Source organism: Musa acuminata, chromosome BXJ2-1, assembly GCF_036884655.1.
Source record: "Musa acuminata AAA Group cultivar baxijiao chromosome BXJ2-1, Cavendish_Baxijiao_AAA, whole genome shotgun sequence".
Taxonomy (NCBI): Eukaryota; Viridiplantae; Streptophyta; class Magnoliopsida; order Zingiberales; family Musaceae; genus Musa; species Musa acuminata.
Genome location: NC_088338.1, coordinates 11,651,866 through 11,672,251, shown reverse-complemented (window position 1 = coordinate 11,672,251; position 20,386 = coordinate 11,651,866). Strand labels below are relative to the sequence as shown.

Genomic DNA, 20,386 nt, shown 5'->3' with positions numbered 1-20,386 from the left:
TACAAAAGTGTATATATATATATATATATATATATATATATATATATATATATATATATATATATATATATATATATATATATATAATATTATAATAATTTGTGTCGTCTAAGTTAAGAATTAGTTTGCAATTATTCCGCATAATAAAAGAAGATCAATGGCGGAAGGAGGTTCCAAGATCCGGTAATGAATTCCACCAACGCTTAATGCATGCGACCCGGTCAAACAACCCCTTCCATTCACCAACACTTCAACAAGAACACCATCTCCTCCTCTTCCGGTCCTCATTCCTGCCCACCTCGTTGCTTCCTCGATCTCGAACACAGAGGAGAAAGATTGTGTTCCTCTCGTTTCTTCCACAAAGAACCCTTCGGTCCTCTCTCCCCTTTTTCCGTCGCCGCTAGGAGAGAAGGAAGGAACGAGCGAACAGCGAAGAAAGCGAGAGAAGAGAGATGGATGGCGGAACGCGGCCGTCATTGTCCGCCGCTGTCGCCGTTGTCGTCCTGGTCTCGACGGCCGTGGTCGCGGCTACATCCGTCAACGTGACGACCCTGGCGTTCGACGATGGATACGCCCCGCTCTTCGGCAAAGGCAACCTCGTGCGGTCCGCGGACGGCAGGAGCGTCAGCCTCCTCCTCGACCGTTACTCCGGTGAACTCCCCCCTCCTCCTATACGGCAAGCTGTGCAGGCTTTGATTCGATCTTATTTGTGTCAGGATCGGGATTTATATCGTCGGATATGTATCACCATGGACTCTTCAGCGCCTCCATCAAGCTGCCATCGGATTACACGGCGGGAGTGGTGGTCGCCTTCTACGTAAGACATTGCACCTGCATGCGCTTGGCTTTAGACCCTTGACGTGGACGTCTCCGCTGTGGTCATATGCAGACGTCGAACGGGGACGTGTTCGAGAAGAGCCACGACGAGCTCGACTTCGAGTTCTTGGGGAACATCCGCGGCAAAGAGTGGAGGGTGCAGACCAACGTGTACGGCAATGGGAGCACCAGCCGCGGAAGGGAGGAGCGCTACTATCTCCCCTTCGATCCCACCGCCGACTTCCACCGCTACTCCATCCTCTGGACTGCTGACAACATCATGTACGCCCCTCCTCTGTTTCGACAACAGTGTATCATGCAGTAATGCTACTCCTTAATCTCCCTCTCACTCTTTCTCCAGCTTCTACGTCGACGACACCCCTATCCGCGAGGTGCGGCGGTCCGAGGCCATGGGCGGCGACTACCCGTCGAAACCCATGTCGCTGTACGCCACCATCTGGGACGCGTCAAACTGGGCCACCTCCGGTGGCAGGTACAAGGTCAACTACAAGTACGCCCCGTTCGTGTCGTCGTTCGCCGACCTCACCCTCCTCGGCTGCCGCTTAGACCCGATCCAGCAGGTGCCGACGACCCGGAGCGGCTGCCCCGCGGCGGCGGCTGAGATTGCGGCCACCGGCCTAGCAGTCATGACCCCGGAGAAGCGGCGGGCCATGCGCGCCTTCCGGAGGCAGTACATGAGCTACTCCGTCTGCTACGACCGAGTGCGGTACCCGGCGCCGTTCCCGGAGTGCGACATCGTGGAGACGGAGAAGAAGAGGTTCGGGGAGACGGGGCGGTTGAGGTTTCGGAGGCACCGCCGGCGTGTGCCGCGCGGCGGCAGGGTTCCTGTGGTGGCCGACTCGAACAGGCAGCCACAGATGTGACGATACGGAGTGGGTGGTGCCGTAATATACTCCATCTTGTTGTTAGATATTGCTAAATCTCCTCATAAAAGGATGCATGCATACTTTTTATATATTATAAGCAAAATGATACAATTACTTTTTTCTTCTTATATTGGCAGATGTTTAAACTGAAACAATATAAAATAATAAAAGAAAATGAGTATATAATGATTCAAGATAATTTTTTTAAAGATAAGATTCATACCATATTATTTATTAAGTATTTTAATGATGATATTTTTATTATTTAAATTTATTTTAATGATATTATTTTTTTTGTTTTACAATGAGCTTTATATGAATATTTTGTTAAGAGAATAAGTCAAAATTTAAATTTTTTTCTCATTATACAAATCAAATAATTAAATGATATAATTTTTATTAGTCCAACTAAATATACTTTTGATCATATTCAACATAGTTAATATTAAGTCTATCAATATAATAATGACCATATCTATTAAATTAGATATGAAAATTAATAGACATATGATATACAATTTATTATATTTTGTTGCTATCAGGCTTGATGTCAAAAGGAATCGTGAGCGAATGTAGATTAGGATGATCGAACTATTATAAATTAATTTATTATTTTATATTTACTTATGCTATTATCTGCATCGATTTCTTGGTTGAATAAGTTTTTTCATATTTGTCTCTCTTCTTAATAAAAAAAATTAAAAAAAATTTAAAGTTTAAAATAATATTAATTTAGTCCCTAATAACTAACATATTGACCATTCAAAACACTTAAAAGTGTTACTTCAAGAGAGAATCAAGTAAATAGGGATATCAAATATAAAAAAAAAGGAGTGTTAAGCAACTTCAAATACAAGGAAGAACAAGCAACCTAAAATGTTTTAGAACAATAAATTCACTTCCGTGTGAGAAATGAAAGGAATCAACAGATATACTAATGGATATTAATGTAGTTTGGTACATATAATAGAGTAATGTATATCATATCGTCAAAATCAATCTAATTTCAATAGGTGTTGTCATCCTCTATAATGCCATGAAGGTTGGTGGGGTGGTCGAGCACGATAGTTCCTTTTGAATACAGAGAGATTAAAGTAAAAATTATTTCGGATTACAAGGATAAGGACAAAAAAGGTTTGAGAGAGATAAGAGTACGGGCAAAAGCTAGAATAATAGTAGGGAGAAAATAGCAAGTGAGAGCCTATACTTTGAATATACTTCTTGGTATATAAAAATAATTATTTTAAATAATTTATAAAAATTTTAAAATATTTAAAATATAAAATATTTTATGATCTTTTCAAGAAAAGGTGAAGTTAAAAGTCATAATTTTTATAATTTTGATGATTTAAGGGAGTTTGATAACAACTCTGCTCCAAAAATCACTTTAGTGCATATAATGAGTAATGTATATATATTACATTGTCAAAATCAATTTAATTTCGATCATCTTCTATCACATCAATCTTAATTAAAAATCATTTTAGTGCACATAATAGAGTAGTGTGTATCACATCATCAAAATTAATCTAATTTCAATACATTTATTATCATCATCTATCTCAACTTGTATCTTCAAGTCTATCACTTCAATTCATATAATGGAGTGCTACGTATTATATCGTTAAAATCAATCTACTTTTGATATATATACTATCATACTCTATCACATTAATCTTGAACAAAAGTCATGTTAGTGCATATTGATAAGCAGATAAGATTTCCTCAAGGCATTTGAGGATATCTCTAAGCAGTTGAGAAAAATCCTCCCTATTGAATGTGTATAAATAGCTATCAAAAGTTCATTATCTAAATGAATTAGGCAATTACTTCTTATGCATTTCATGGTTTCTTCTACAATTTCTATCTTTCTATCTTCTTTGTTTAATTCTTTACATGGTATCAAAGCCTTTTTCCTTGTGGATGTAGGCAGCTCTGCCGAAGCCTTCTACTGCTCCTCTTTTCTATTCAATTGGAAAGGGTAGTGCTGCTGCTTACCTCTCCTCTGGCGCCGCTACTTCCTATTTCGGAGTCGGAGACTGCTCGGCCACCTCCTGCCCTCACAAGAACCTCGCCTACACTACCATGGTGGCCGTCGTCCTCGTAACTGCTCCCTGGCCAGCGATCTCTCCTCCTCATTCCCACATCTCACTTGAGCGAGAAGTACTGCTGTCGCTATCCTTGTTGCACAACCTCGTCAAGGTGCTCGACGTCGACATTGCTTACCCTATTTCGTAGTGTTCTCCTACCTTAGCTGGCAGCCGCCTGTCATTTCCTCTACCTCGGCGCACCTCGGCAACATTAATCCAAAGCAACAAAGCAGTCACCTCCCGCCATAGCCATCACTGCCTTCCGGCGGTAACAGGAACAATTGTAGTTTTTATAGCTTCCATCTGCAGCTACTTCCCTCTGCTGCAGCAATTTCTCTGCCACAATAATCTTTACTGCCATAGCAAGCTTCAGCAGTTGTAATTGCTACAGATTTTTTTTTTCACCTAATTGCTGCAGATTTCTCGCTTATCGCTGCAGCTTCCTAGCTCATTGTTGTAGCCTCTTCTGTAGTGCATCACTGTAGCCTCCTCTGCAATGCATCGCTGCAGCCTCATTGCTGCAACTTCCTCTACAGTGCATCGCTGTAGCCTTCTTTGTAGCTTCCTCGCCCATCGCTGCAACCTCCTACTGCCTCCTCTGCAGTGCATCGCTGCAGCCTCTTCTGTAGGGACTCTGAGCACTTCTCAAAGTCTTATCACCATCAATGCTGCAGCACTCATTCCTTTCAAATTATCTAAAGGCGGCAACTATGCATCTTGGCGGGCATAACTTTCTAATCTTCTATTTGGCTATGATCTCCTAGGTTACATTGATGGCTCTCTCCAGTGTCCACCTGAAATGATCAACATCCCAGGCGAACCCAGTCCAGTACCAAATCCAACCCACAAACTATGGTTACATTAAGATTGCCTCATCCTCCAAGCTATTCAAGCTTCCGTTGCTAGATCCATTGCCCCGTTGATATCCTCATGTACGATTGCTGCAGAAGCATGGTGCAAGTTATAAACAACTTTGGTAAATTGCTCGTGTACTCGCATGCTCGGACTTCTCTCCAATCTGATGAAAATGAAACAAGAGGGAAGTACTATTATTGATTATCTACAAAATATCAAAGTTATCATCGATGACTTAGCTTTGATAGATCATTCTCTCAGTGATGAAGAAGTCTTAATCCATACCCTCAATGGCCTAGGAGGCGAGTACAAAGAACTGACAACAGTACTTCGGGTATGTGACTCACCAATATCATTCGAAGAACTTTATGATAAGTTGATCGACTATGAGACGTACTTGAAGTGTGATGATAGGTTGCCTGGATCACCTATTACAGCTCAGGTCAATCAAAAATCCAAGAGGAAGAGCAACCAGTACAATAAGCACATCAACAACGATCTGGCTAAGCTGCCTTCTAGCTCTATGGGGCCCAGACCAAAACCCCCTTATCCATATCAAGGTGGTAACTTTCATAATCCTCAGCCATCATGTCATGACTTCATAAGACACCAACGAGTCATTTGCCAACTATGTGATAAAGTCGAACACTCCACAAAAGTCTATCGGTCTCGCCCCAGACTCCCTACTCCATCACAGTGGCCTCAGGTGAATTTCATGGTTACTCCAATTCCTACCCAACCTAATTGGATTATGGACTCGGGCGCCTCTCATCACATCACCTCTGATCTTCAAAACTTGTCCATCCACAACAACTATGACGAGAATGAAGATATCATCATCGGTGACAGTAAAAGAATTCCTATTACTCATTCTGGTTCCTTAACGCTTAGTTCAATTACCACAACTTTTACACTCGATGATGTTCTATGTGCACCTCACATTAAAAGAAATCTCATTTCCGTTTTTCAATTCTGTAAACAAAATAATACCTCAATTGAATTCTTTCCTAAGTTTTTTCTTGTCAAGGATTTAAGCACGGGGGCATCTTTCGTCTAGGACCAGAATAAAGATAACATTTATGAGTGGTCATCCGCTTCGTAAATTACCCTTCCTACTGCTCACTCTTCAGTCGCAGCTCTGGTTGATGTATGGTATCGTCGTCTTGATCATCTCTCCCCTTTTATCCAGTAAAAATTACTTTCTCATTATTCTCTTCCTACATTGAAAATCAATAGCACCGTCAATCATTACGATGCTTGTCTTTACAATAAAAGTCATAAACTACCTTTTGGGACAACCTCCATATCTTGCTCTAAATCATTTGAAATCATTTAGACCGATGTGTGGGGCCCTGCCCCAATTCCTTCTTTTGACAAGTTTCGCTTTTATGTCATTTTTGTATACTATTTTACTAAGTACATATAGTTATATCCTCTCCACCATAAGTCTGATGTTTCCACAGTATTTACCAACTTTCGAAAGTTGGTCGAGAATTTTTTTCAATCTTCTATTAAAACAGTTTACTCTGATGGCGGAGGCGAATATTAAGCCCTCACATCCTGTCTCTTTACGTAGCATACAACACCTCAAGTTATCCCCACATACTCCCCAATTGGTTGGCTCTGCCGAATGCAAACATCGGCATATCGTTGAAACTAGTCTCTCCCTTCTACATCAAGCATCCATGCCACCACCTTTTTGGTCAGTAGCTTTTCAAACTGCAGTTTATCATATTAATCGTATGCTCACTCCAGTCTTACAATATCAGTCACCATTTGAAAAATTATTCCACATGCTTCTAAAAATTCATAAACTCAAAGTTTTTGGTTGTTTATGTTATTCATGGCTCCGTCCCTATATCTTACATAAGCTAACACCACGATCTAAGCCTTCCACTTTTATAGGCTACTCTCTTGAACATAATGCTTTTCGATGCTATGAACCCCAAATTAAAAAAGTCTTTATATCACGTCATGTTATTTTTGAGGAGTCTGTCTTTCCTTTTCAAAACAATCCTACTATGTAGGCTACTCCGATAAACATACATCACTGGAATATCCCTTCGATCTCATCACACGAACTTCCAATGACACCGTCCAGTCCTTACCCTCAAGATCCGCATGCTACCTTAACTCCGGTTCAACAGATTCTCACTCCCTCTATTTCTCTACTCCCTTCCTCACAAGTTTCTCCTATTAATGAAGTAATACCCTCGGCAACATTACCACTGGCTTTACGTTCTCCTAAACCTAGTGACATTATCGTGTCGACGGTTGGCCCAGTCCATGATAGTGACTCGCCCTTGGCTATACCACCAATATAATCTACCACTTCCATCCCCCTTAGACATCCAATGACAACACGCTCCAAAAGTGATATTTTCAAACCACGTCAAGTCCTTGACTTACATGCTATAACAAGTTCCTCCACTGAGGCCAGTGAACCCACTACATTCACTCAAGCTCAAAAATCTTTTCACTAGCGTAAAGCCATATGTGACGAATATGATGCTCTCCTCCATAACTCTACATGGATCTTAGTATCCTTTCATCATACACAAAATATCATCGGGTGTAAATGAGTCTTTAGAATTAAGAGGAACCCAGACGGATCCGTTGCTAGATATAAAGCACGTCTAGTCGCCAAAGGGTTTCATCAACAACCTGGTGTCGACTTCATAGAGACATTTAGTCCCATTGTTAAACTCATAACAATCTATCTTATCTTGAGTTTGGTCATCTCAAAGGGCTGGCACATACGACAATTGGATGTTAACAATACCTTTTTACAGGGGTCACTTACTGAAGATGTCTTTATACAGCAACCTCCTGGTTTCGTTCATCCTCAGTATTTGAGGCATGTCTGCAAACTTCAAAAAACTATTTATGGACTTCGTCAAGCTCCAAGGGCTTGGTATACAGAGCTTGGCTTATTTTTTATCTCAATTGGCTTCATCAATTCCAAGTCTGATACCTCGTTATTCATTTACCAACACAATACAAGTACAATATATCTTTTAGTATATGTGGATGATATTATTATCACAGGAAATGATCCTTTGAAGATTCAGGCATTTCTAAAATACTTGGCCGATCGATTCTCCATCAAAGATCTAGGAACTTTAAGCTACTTTCTGAAAGTGGAAGCAACATTTACATCTTCAGGTTTCTTCCTATCACAAAGAAAGTATATTTAAGATTTATTATCAATAATAAATATGCAGGATGCGAAAGAGATTATAACTCCTCTCTCTGCCGGTGAATCACTTAAATTACTTCAATGCATATAATGGAGTAGCAGATATCATATCATTAAATTAATCTAATCTCTATTCACATGTTGTCATCCTCTTCTCTTGTATCTTAATGAGTCCACATGAATTTCGAATTCCGATTGAAAATTACTTTAGTGTATATAATGGATTAGCATATAATACATCTTTAAAATCAATCTAATTTTGATGCACATATTGTCATCCTCTATCTTCGTTTATACCTCCATGAGTCTATCACTATAGTACATATAATAGAGTAGTGTATACTACATCATCAAGATCAATCCGATGCACATGTTCATATCCTTTATCTTGATTTATATGATATTATCATTTTTATATAAGATAGGAAAGGAGTTAGAAGACTTACCATCAAAGTCAATTAAAAATCACTTTAGTGCATATATGAGTAGCCTATACCACATCAACAAAATCAATCTAATTTTGATGCGTCTATCACTTTTATATAAGATAAAAAATGAGTTACCGAACATAACATCAATCTCGATTATAAATTACTTCAGTGCATATAATGGAGTAGTCTATACCACATCATCATAATTAATCTAATTTCGCTACATGTGTTGTCATCCTTTATCTCGATTTGAAGTGACCGTGGGGTTAATCTTAAAATCATGATTTTTTTAATAATTTTATGATTTAAATAAGTATAACAATAACTTTTTTATGTAAAAAATCTATAATAAAATAATATTGTTAGAAGAAAAAAAATATGAGTTTACAAGAGATGATAAGAAACATTCTTAATGAACATAATATACCTAAATATTTTTTGATTGATTGATTGATCATTAACATGACATGTCATGTCATAAAGAGGGTTCTTATAAAATCTTATCTACTAAAAAAATTTTATGAGTAATAAAAAAAATAAAAACCTAATTATTTATATTTTATTTTTTTATTGTGATATATTTTATTCTGAATAACAAAGATATATTATGAAGGTTTGATGTTAAATCTAATTAAGGTAATTTTAAAGTTTATCAAGTGTTCAATAAAAGATCCATAATCATTGAAAATGATTTTGATGATTATTGTTTTGAACTTGAAAAATTAAATTTTAAAAATATTTTTCCTCATTCCCTAAGCAACTTAGATAAATATATTTTCAATATAATTTTGACGAAAGAATAAAAGTATGTAGATGCTGGGAGCCAATTATTGAGGACACATCAAAGATATTCAAGCTCATTCTTTTTTAAAGATAATTATGTAAATATTAATTTTTTTCTCAAATTGAATCCAAATGCATTAATGATACTCTTAAAGATAACTTATAAATTTTGACAGAAGCGCTAAATTAATTTAAAATAATTAAAGATTGATCACTTATTTTTAAACCTATTTTTATTTTATAATTGATACTAAATGAGTCTTTAGATTAAGAAAGATGAAAACGATGTCATGATTCGAAATAAGTCTAGATTAGGAACCAAAGGCTTCAACTAAAAAAAAAATACTATGTAGAAATCTTTACTCTTGTGACTAAAGTTGAAGCTATAAGAATGTTCCTTATCTATATATATTTTATAATTTAAAAAAAAATTAAATAAATATTAAAAATATTTTTTTTTAATAATCTTATTCTAGAAGAAGTTTATATTGAACAACCACCTAAGTTTGAAAATAATCTTTATCTAGATCATACTTATAAATTGTCTAAGATTTTCTATGGTTTATAACAAACTCTTATGGATTTATTCTTTTCTTGATTCAAGATAATCTTTCAAAAACTAAAATTGACACTATATTATTTATTAAACATCTCAACAATGATATTCTCATTATTCAATATTATTTTTTGTTCCATAAATATTTTATTGGAAAGAGTTGACATCCCAATCAAACAAAGGATTTCAAGTTGAGCATAAGCTCTCACAACGGGCAAGCCAAAGGGTTTATCATAAAAATCAAGTGCCATTTGTGGTTGTTTGTGGAACCATGTTTGATCACTATATCAAAGCTAAGATTCCTCGTAATATATTAAGTCTTAATCAAGTAAGTGGTAGTTTAAAGGATTACAATTTTGGTTGTCAAGCTATAATCATCAAACTAATTGATTGGTTCAAAACATATCATGTGTTAATACACCATAAAAAGGAAAAAGTTCTTCCTAGGGTGAGTCTAAATTGGTTGATAAGATCATATTCCTTGTGAAGACATCATGGAACATAATTCATGAGGAATACTCCTTATGTTATGTCACAACCTACAACCAAAACGCATTCATGAGAAGAATATCCAAGGCATCTTTGCAAAATTATGCATGATAAATGATGTAGATGGTAAGTTGCTCATTAGAATTAGACAATGAGGACAAAGATACTTTCATTAATCACCTCCTCAAGTGGCATATCTACTAATAAATACTATTCCAATAGGAAAATTTATCATGTGGACTGTCAGACAAGAAGTGAGGGGCATTTGCTGCTCTTCTCTAAGATCATATTCTGAACACACCACTTGATCATTTATAATCATATTATCTCACCATTAGTTGATTCTTACTTCATATTGCATCTTTATTATTCTGCATGATGATGGGAACTTGACTTCTAATTTCAAAAATACTAAACTGCATGATGAACATCTTAAAAGGCTTCAATAATGTGCTATAGAACAATGGATAAAACATAGCAAGACTGATATGTGATATAACACAACTGATATCTAGAAAAGTTGAGATCCTCTCACAAGTGCTGATCGTAAATAATTTATGCAAATATAAAACCTAATGTACCATACTAAATCGTAAATCATGACTTTATAATAATTATTCTTCTTGAATATGTAGACCACAATCTGCTTCATAATGTCTGACATACGAACCCTAGTCAATCCATCTTACCAAAACGCTTTTACATTAAGAATGAAATATTTACCTTAATCTTTAGAAGTTGTTGAAGGTTACGTGAAGAAATTATAAAAATGATGATATTTTCAAGAATGTCAAGAACTTTAATTAAAATTTAGTTTAAATGTCGAAGGAGACGCTTTAGATGACTTTATAGGAATCTCCATGTCATAATTTTCGTTGAAACTCCGAATCGAAAGGAACTTTCAAGTTGGGTGGTATCTCGTCTCAAATATGGGATCCAAGCATTTAATCTTTTGAAAGATCTGAGTCATATGAAATTAACACTCCCATTTTGAGTTGACAATTGATAAGATTGTCTAAGACATAGATGATTAAATGTCACATCATTGTCGATACTATATCAACTCGAGTGTCTTGTCAATTGATATATTATTTAAATGTACTATCAATTTAATACAATGCAAATTGCACTAACGTTAATGTTCGATTATTCAGATAACTTTTTAAGTTTGAGCAACGCTCGACCACTCCTCGTTACTAGAAACCATTACAAAGCACCACTTGAGAGCTGTCTTTGACTAGTACTATACTTCATTTTTTGATCCTCTAAACTTATCTACTAACTTGAGCATTGAAACATGCCTTGATGCAAAGCAATTTTGTAGAAAATCTAACTATTCACTTGACACTGAAGCTTACGATAAGTTTTGATATTGAACCGAAATTGGTTTTGAATTATGATACATTGAACGATTAAAATCTATAATAACAATAGTCTAAATTACTATTAACAACTACTAATAGATACACAATTTATATTATTTATGTTCCAACAAATATTATTCAAGTTAACCCCAACTTGTTGATGAATCATTATCCTAAGTATGAGGTCAACAAGAGTCAAAGTATAGCCTTTAAATCTTTATAGGTTGTAAATGATCAATCAAACACATTTTATTATTGTAACATCCTACTCTTAGTTCCATACTAAAATATGATATCACATTTCAGTTTATTATTGCTATCATGAAAAAATGGATAATCTTAAAATATACAAATTTATTATAACATCCTACTCTAGTTCCATACTAAAATAGGATATCACATTTTAGTTTAATATTACTATCAATATAGTGAAAAAATGGATAATCTTAAAACATACGAATTTATTAAATAAAATGATAGAGTTTTATTTTTACCACCTGTTATAAACATCTAATCAAAAGAAAACACACATACATAATATGTCCAAAATTTATATATACAAAAATACTCATAAGTTATTATCCATATCTACCGTAGCATAAGCTTACTTGAGTGAGATACTAGTGTCCTACCCACAAAATAGAGTCTATAGTAAATGATAACTCAATAAGTATATGAATATGAGCATGCATCTTATCATATATAATACCTTTCAAAATCATAAGCATAAAATATTTAATGATAAACACGTCATCTTAGGACTTAATAGTATAACAATTAATGAAGCAGTGTATATTTCAGAGGATGTGTTTTATATTCTAAACAGAAAGAATCTAATTTTGCTGTGTCCTTTAGATTTTCAATATTATGATTATAAGGTAAAAGATAGAGTTCTAAATGTTACTAAGGGTTGTATGGTCCTAATAAAAAAAATTATATCAAGAGTTGTACCGTCTAAAAGAAAGTAAAGTAAAAATCTTAAAGGACTGAAGATATGTTGCATGTGTAGGGGATGGTAGGTATTTATAGCAACGAGCTTAGTTTATAGTGCAAAAAATGAAAGATGATATTCATGATTTCTAGGATATAAACGGTTACGAGGGAAAACAATTCTACTAATGATAAAAATATGAGATTGACATCTCTTTCCAAAATCAAGTAGCACCATTGATTCGATTTCAACTATACATTTTGCATGAGTGAACTTATTAGAATCAAGTGTTAGATCATGAATTGATTCAGTCTGTGTAGTTATGGTAAATTTTTCAAGGCAATAGTTCAGTTTCTATAAAAGACATAATGAAAAAAATACTTATTAAGATGGAGATTATTAAGGTTGATAAGTCCTTATGAGTCTTAATTATATGTAAATTAGTCAATAGTCCTAATTAAACTAAAACTCTTTAGTGAATTAGGGTTTGTTCATATATTAGTTTTAGGATCTTTGTGAGATGAAGGGGCAAGACACTTTAGGTGCTCCCACGGGCAATCTATGAGGTTTTTAGAAATGGTTGAAAAAGTGATGAGGTAAACAAGAGGTAGTCATACTTGAGTGGGGATAACTGAAGGATCATATAATTGATCTCATATATTGAAGAATTTAATTTTCTTCAATATACACATATATTTACCTAACCATGTTAATTTGTAATTAATTTTTTAATATATTTTTAGCTTGTTAATCTCTAAAATTTTTGTTTTCATTTTTAATCTTTCTCCTCTCTCTCTCTCTCTCTCTCTCTCTCTCTCTCTCTCTCTCTCTCTCTCTATATATATATATATATATATATATATATATATATATATATATATATATATATATAACATGACTATGCTATTGAAACAGGAAGTATTCTATCGAGAACATGTACTTTCAGTATGATTGTTAATGTCAAAGTTCTTCCTTGCTAAAGTAGGACACGGAACACTCTTGATAGATTACATAATGTATGAGGTATCGTTTGCTCCCACTTTCATCATTCCACTTGATCTTTTTTAGGGCATGCCAATATTTTTTGAATGGATTCATTATCCCATGATACAAACTTGATGTGATTTATATAAGGTCAGTGGTACCATCTAATGGCATGTCTTCTGCCATAGATACGAATCTTTTATTATATAGGTTGGAGCTAGCTAATATCCTTTGTTACAATTCAATTTAATGAAATAATTTACTCATTAACTTAGTGAGTATAAACCATCAACACAAAATTCTTATTTCAAATTAATGGTTGTAAACTCATCTAGTTCTTATAGATCTCTTTATGTTAATGATAAAGAGTCAAAAACTAATATAAAATCAAATGTTAACATTGTGTATATAAAGCTCAATCCCATGTTCTTCATTTCGACTCCTATCATTCGAGTTATTTTTACTTTTGATGTGAGATTGGACTGAAAAGTCACATCTATTTATTTCAAGATAATCCATTACATCCGCATTGTCAAGAACACATGTAAAGCAACATTGCCTCAAGTCCAACCCCAAGAAAGACTTGGTTTAGTATACCACCAATTCTCAACCAACTTATGCCTGACAACAGTATTCATATATACATCGATTCCAAATCTGTACTGATGAAAGATTCTCAATTCTTTGCATTGGTCGACAAGGATCTATCAAACTTAGTTAGCAATCCTCTTTATCAAGTTTGCTTCCCCCTCCCCATGTCCTTCTGCTATTGTCATCGAAAACAGACAGTCTCCTGTTCTCCACTCACATTATAGCTGTGCATATAATAAAAACTGGCTAGAAGAAAATGATTATCTTATGATTGTTAGCAATGGATCAGTGCATCAAAGATTTTAACTAAAAGCTAGTGGTACAAAACACAGATTTTGAATTATTATACCTAAATTATTCTCCAAAAAAAAGTAAAAGTACAAATTCAAGTTAATATACTAAAAGTAAACAAATATAAATAATAAATATTTATATAAAAATAATGAACACAAGATTTGCATGACCTAACATTTTGAAAAATTTTCATTATCCTTTTCATCCTCTTTAAATTTATTAGAGAAAAATTCAGGAGTATTCAGAGTATTTTCTCGTATTGCCTCTTCTCCCCCACGAAGATCAAACATTTATAGAAAAATAAATCTTTATTTTTATTATTTCTTTCTATAATCAAAAGTTTTTCCATACTTCAATTTTATTCTTTGTTCTTTAAATTAGCTTGAAAAATATTTGCAACTCTAACCATCAAAACACAAGGAAGAAACCTTGTTCCACTTTTTGATGGATTATAGCATGTCCAAACACCATGAGGATTTTAATTTCTGAAATAATAAGTGCGAATTTTTGAACTTCAGACATCATTCTTTGTGAATGACTCATTGAAAAATGCTGCCTTGCAAAATCTACACTCACCTATTTGCTCACCTTCCCAAGTTGCTTAGATATTTAAATGCTGCTGATTGAGGAACCTTAACCAATCACTAACAATAATAATCGAGTGCATGAGATTATGGAAGTGACAGTGACGAAGAAGAAGAAGAAGAAGAATCCTTAAGACTTCCATAAGCCCTGAGTTGGGAGCTTAAGCTGAATGATTTCTTGAACCAACATGAAGATGACCGAAACATGTACACATACATGTAATCTAGTTGTGTCATTAGTTATTTGGATACTATAGTTCTATGTATGTGTCAGACCAATTGATAGAAACATATATGGAATTGATCCAGTTTGATTAGAATCCAATAAACAGAACTGTTTCCAGCAGAACCATGTCATGCTGACTCCTCTGCTCACAAAACCATGCATGTTTCTGTGGGCATAAACCACAGTTTTCCCTCCGGCGGTCCACTCTAAATGATTCATCCAACTTGTGCCAATTAGGTGGCCTTCCTTTCGCCTGGGTCCCACCGCCTCGAACCCTAACCCTAACTCTAGTCTACTTGTGTGATGCACGAGGGAGAAGAGTTCCTGCAGCTCCTTTCTTGCATGCCTGTTATAGAACTGGAGTACGTCGAGAGTCCTTAGAACGTCCTGTTTCATATCTTTATACATGGATCCCTGTTCGACTGGATGCTGCGTACAACGCATGCATGCATTAGATTATTTGCATGGGCAATGACGTACGTGGGTTTTGTCGTAATATCAATCCTTCGCAGTCTTCTCAGACCCTCTTTTCGGAGACTGTTTTCTATGCTATTATTTTACGTTGTTTTAGTTGGAATCAGAGAAGATGGTTCCCCTATAAAACCCCGTCGCCCTCCGAGGCAAAGAAACCCAGTTGGACATCTTCTCTTCTCTCTCCTACTCTCATAGGAAGGAAGCATGGGGAGGCCACCATGTTGCGATGAGTTCGGGTTAAAGAAGGGGCCATGGACGCCGGAGGAGGACGAGAAGCTGAAGGACTACATTGGGAAGCACGGGCAGGGGAATTGGCGGCGGTTGCCGAAGCTTGCGGGGCTCAACCGGTGCGGCAAGAGCTGCAGGCTTAGGTGGACGAACTACCTCCGTCCCGATATCAAGCGGGGGGAGTTCACGGACGAAGAGGAGAAGCTCATACTTCAGCTTCATGCTGTCCTCGGAAACAAGTATATATAACTCCTGTTAATTCCTTCGTTTCATCTTCTTTCCTTGTTCGGTAGTAATAGATTGCGGTCTTGAATGGTTCTCTATTGGCTTCTTGACTCGAAGGTGGTCGGCCATCGCCACCAGGCTACCTGGGAGGACCGACAACGAGATCAAGAACTATTGGAACACAAACATGAGGAAGAAGCTCCTCCAAGTGGGCATCGACCCCGTGACGCATCAGCCAAGAACCGACCTCAATCTGCTCGCGACCATGCCCGGCTTACTGACAGTGGCCAACTTGGGAAGCTTGACGAGCTTCCTGGATAACTCCCTTCAGCAGCAGGCAGATGCTGCACACTTGATCAAGTTGCAGTTGGTGCAGAACCTTGTTCAGACCTGCAGTGCCACTCCAAATCTGGACCTGCTCCGCCTCTTTGCACCTGCTGCTCCGAGGAACCACCGACCGAACGACGTCTTAGCTTTGATCCGCCAGCTCTCGAGCCTCGTCATCCTACAGAGTTTGACGCCCACGGCCTCGAGAGAGGGTCTGCAGCACTTGGCCAACAGCCTTTCCGTGGGCGGTGGAGAAGCGGTAGCTGCTGCTCCGGCACCTGCAGATGATTTGAGCTGGGAAAGTACGGTGAAGGATAAAGGTTGTGGCACAGCTACTTGTGTTTTCCCCACCTCGAATTCTACAGCTTCCTTGGATCCAGTCTCTCCAGAAAACATGAGCAGGAGTGAGACCACCTCTCTCGAGGGATCTATTAGTACATCCTTTGAGGACTGGGATGCCCTAAACCTGGATGACTTAGACAATGATTTCGGCTGGAAAGAGATCTTAGAGTGAGCTACTCCATCTTTGATCTCATGTGTCACTCACTAATGTTATCTGTCATCGCAGTCATGTCGCCATGGCCTGATGCACCCTTAGGATGAGCACACCGGAGTCAAATTGCTCATGGAAATTAAATATCATATTTCATGGATCAGTGATGTAGAAATTACGGGCTATCTGTCATCTTATTTGCATGTTGAGACATGAATGATACTGTTTCATGTTGTCTATTGCTTTTGATCTTAAATTGATGGGAGTTGACATCATGAAAGTGAAGGTACAGGAAAAGCCAATGTAAGCTTTTGGACTGAAGCTTTCTGAACTCTTTGACCCAAGGGAGATCAACCCATCTCTTTGGGTTCCTTTTGTCGATTGCTACTGTTGCAAGCGCCAATACAGGCCCAGAGTCAATCTATTTCTTCTTCTTCGACTCCATCTGTTCAAAGTTGTGTGTCAGATGAAACAGAGGATGACTTGATCGCTTCTTCATTTAATTGTCCAGTATTCTATCGATGACATGATAGTAGTAAGAGAATGGGATGTACAAGAATCAACCTTCCACATCAAGATCCGATTTCCAGTTTCTCGATTGAGACAGCCGGTTCGGGCCGGAGTCGCCAACAGGAAGAGTGCTAAATACGCTGCTTTGGTAGAATCCAAGGCAAGGCTTTAATAGGACAAATACAAGCATTAAAAGCTGTAACACCACATCCACTCTTCCAAATGCACATCCCATAAAGAATAATAACACCAAACAACGTAGAAAGCCGACTAAAAGTTCTTGTTCTTCAGAAGGTTCCCAAACTTGTGCAGCAATGCCTTCTTCCTCTGCTGCTGCTGCTGCTGCTGCTGCTGCTTGGCGGGCGAGGAAGCAGTCCCATCATCGGTGCTCCCATTTGTTCCATCCGTCAGATTGATGCTGCTGCCATCCGTATTCGATCCCATGTCTTCATCATCATCGTCGTCGTCGTCGATCGATTCCTCCTCGTGATCCCTCTCCGATGCCACATCGTCCTCCTCGTTGCCTTTCAGATGCTGGCCTTCCACCTTCTTGGCCGTGGCCTGTGTGAGCAAGACAGAGGCCTTCTGCAGTGCCACTGCTTCCTGCCCGCGGAGGTCGTCGTTCTCTTGCGCGATGCTCTGCAGCTCCGTTTCCTTGTCTAACAATGCTTCCCTCAACCGCAAACTCTCGTGCTTTGACTCCTCTGCTGCTCCGTAAGCGCACATCGCGCCGGTCTCCGTTTGTCTTAGCTTAGTCATCGTCTCAGCTGCGTCTGCCTTGGCTTCCTGTGTTGCCTGCTCAGCGGCTTTCTGCAACTCCACCATTCTTGCCATCTCAACCTTCATGGCAGCAATTTCTTCTTCCAACTCTTTGATGGTGTTGGCAAAGATCAGCTCCTTTGCAGCCCACTCACTGCTTGATTTGCTCGCTTCGGCTTCGAATCTTTCGACTATTTTCTTGAGGCAAACGATATCGTATCGCGCCTCGTCGAGCATCACCTCGTACCTCTCTTCGGTGTTTCTGAGAGCTATGTTGAGTTGCTCTATCTCCGCTTGAGCTTCTTCAACCTCGGCCTCTGTTCTCAGAAGCCTTTCTTCCTTATCTCGGGCTTCTCTGGAGAGGGCTTGCAGTGCCGAAGCTAATCCTTCCATTGCCTTGCTGGCCTTTTCCCCTTCGTCTTTGCTTATCTTGAGCTCATTGATGAGTTTGTCGTTCTCCTCCGTCAGGCTCTCAGCTTTCGCAGCAGCAACCTTTTCCCTGTTTACTGCCTGCAGCTTCTCCTCCTCCAGAGTCTGAAGCTCCAATTTCAGTAGCTCCACCGTCTTCCCAATGTTGACTGCGTCTTGTTGCGCTGAATCGAGCTGCCGATCTGATTCCTCGAGGTCGGTCTTCTGCTTCGCCACCTCGATCCCCAGTGACTTTATCTTCCCTCGGAGAGTCGATATCTCGGATTCGGCGTCCTCGAAGAGAGACTTGCTCTCTTCCAGTTGTACCATCATGGCCGCCAGGGAATCTGACGCAGATTTCTCTGACTGGTATGCTTCTTCCAGATCAGCCTTCAGCATCTCTGTCTTCTTCCTCCACTCGTCGACCAGCTCGGATGCATCTGACTTGCCCTTCCTAGCATCAGCCACCTCGATCTGAAGCTTCTCGACCAGTGCTTCCATCTGAGCCAGCTTCTCTTCAGCTGCCTTTGCTCTTCCGAGTTCGAGTTGCATAGCACTTACCTCGGCATCCATCTTTTGGATCATCTCTGTCGCTTCCTTGCTTGCGTCATCCAGCTTGGAGTCGTGTGAGGCCTTTAAACGGCCGACTTCCTCGGACAAGAGCTCAGCGGTTCTCTTTGCGTCATCAGCTTGGGTCAATGCGAGCTCTCTCGCATTGGTGGCATCAACAAGCTCTGCTTTGATCCTCTCGAGTTCTTGCGCCATGGAACTCATTGCAGAAGCATCAAGAGTTTGTCGGCTCCGAAGTCCTTCGATTTCCCTCTGAAGTTCCTCCTCCCTCTTCCAGGAAGCATGTTTGCCTGACTTCTCCAGCTCGCTGGCTCGGAGCTTCTCCATCCCCAAGCTCTCCTCAGCCCTCCTCTGCGCCTCAGTAGCTTGCTGGAGTTGCTGCTTCGCCTCATTCAGTTCCTCGACAGCTTTGATCTTTTCTAGCTCGACAGAAGCCAACTGGTCCCTTGCTTTCTTCAGGTCCTTCTCCACCGCATGCAACTTCTCCTGCATCTCCAACGCCTTGGCTGCCCGCGGAAGTTTCTGAGACCGAAAACAAAATTCACCACCAAAAACACAGTTGGAACACAGGATTACTCGGACTAAATACCGAAAACAGAAGAATCCTTACGTCAGGAGTAGTGCTGTTCTTGTTTGCAGTCTTCGATTCAGCTGATCTCGGAGACCGATCAACAGAGACACGCGGTTTTGACATGGGAGAAGGTTGCTTCGCCATGGGAGAAGTGGATCCAGCGTCCGGCTTGGTAGATCCAGTTCTGCTCGTTCTGCTAACCTTAAGTGCTCCTTGTGTGTTCTTATTGTTGGAAGCTTCAAATATGGCGGATCTATTCCAGAAATTAGTGTCAGAGCTGCCATTATACAGTAAGAAGCAAGCAACAAAGAATTTCCAAGCACAATCAAACAAGAACACTAAGTGATCAACCACTGGCCACTACACAATTGACACTGACACTGAATGATTTGCAGTGAAAGAAGAGAGGCAAGCTGCAAGGAACACATTTAGATCCGGTTAGGGGAGGATACTCACTTGGGTTTGGAGGGCAGCATTGTTGACCTTGGAGAGTGACTTGCAGTCTGAGAGGTGGGAGAAAGGTTTGGGAAAGGGGAGGAAAAGTTGGGCAGTAGTAATTCCAGAAGACAGGGGAAGAGAAGGAGGAGGAGGAGAAGAAGAAGAAGAAGGTAGATGGAAGAACAGTGTGGAAAGAGCAATTATTTCAGTAGACGTCAGGACAAGTTCTTGGTTTGAGGGAAGGGTCAAAAGGTAGCTGGCTTTGTAACTCCACCATGACTGTGTTCATGAGCTCACTTCTGC

General features: G+C 38.7%; 3 protein-coding genes across 3 annotated transcripts; 2 read left to right on the top strand and 1 right to left on the bottom strand.

The window, feature by feature from the left end:
* Nucleotides 1-307: 307 nt before the first annotated feature.
* On the top strand, nucleotides 308-1,788 carry LOC135598104 (probable xyloglucan endotransglucosylase/hydrolase protein 30). Its single transcript, XM_065091632.1, has 4 exons — nucleotides 308-651; nucleotides 717-817; nucleotides 890-1,098; nucleotides 1,178-1,788. Exons 1-4 carry the CDS (start codon nucleotides 453-455, stop codon nucleotides 1,698-1,700), a joined length of 1,032 nt encoding a protein of 343 aa, XP_064947704.1. The 5' UTR covers nucleotides 308-452; the 3' UTR covers nucleotides 1,701-1,788.
* Nucleotides 1,789-15,733: 13,945 nt separating this feature from the next.
* On the top strand, nucleotides 15,734-17,087 carry LOC135598103 (transcription factor MYB41-like). Its single transcript, XM_065091631.1, has 2 exons — nucleotides 15,734-16,021; nucleotides 16,125-17,087. The coding sequence occupies exons 1-2, from the start codon at nucleotides 15,759-15,761 to the stop codon at nucleotides 16,846-16,848; spliced, it is 987 nt and encodes a 328-aa protein (XP_064947703.1). The 5' UTR covers nucleotides 15,734-15,758; the 3' UTR covers nucleotides 16,849-17,087.
* Nucleotides 17,088-17,526: 439 nt separating this feature from the next.
* Nucleotides 17,527-20,381, bottom strand: LOC135598938 (WEB family protein At5g16730, chloroplastic-like). Its single transcript, XM_065093449.1, has 3 exons — nucleotides 20,102-20,381; nucleotides 19,685-19,898; nucleotides 17,527-19,596 (listed from the first exon to the last, which is right to left on the bottom strand). Exons 1-3 carry the CDS (start codon nucleotides 20,119-20,121, stop codon nucleotides 17,608-17,610), a joined length of 2,223 nt encoding a protein of 740 aa, XP_064949521.1. The 5' UTR covers nucleotides 20,122-20,381; the 3' UTR covers nucleotides 17,527-17,607.
* Nucleotides 20,382-20,386: the final 5 nt, after the last annotated feature.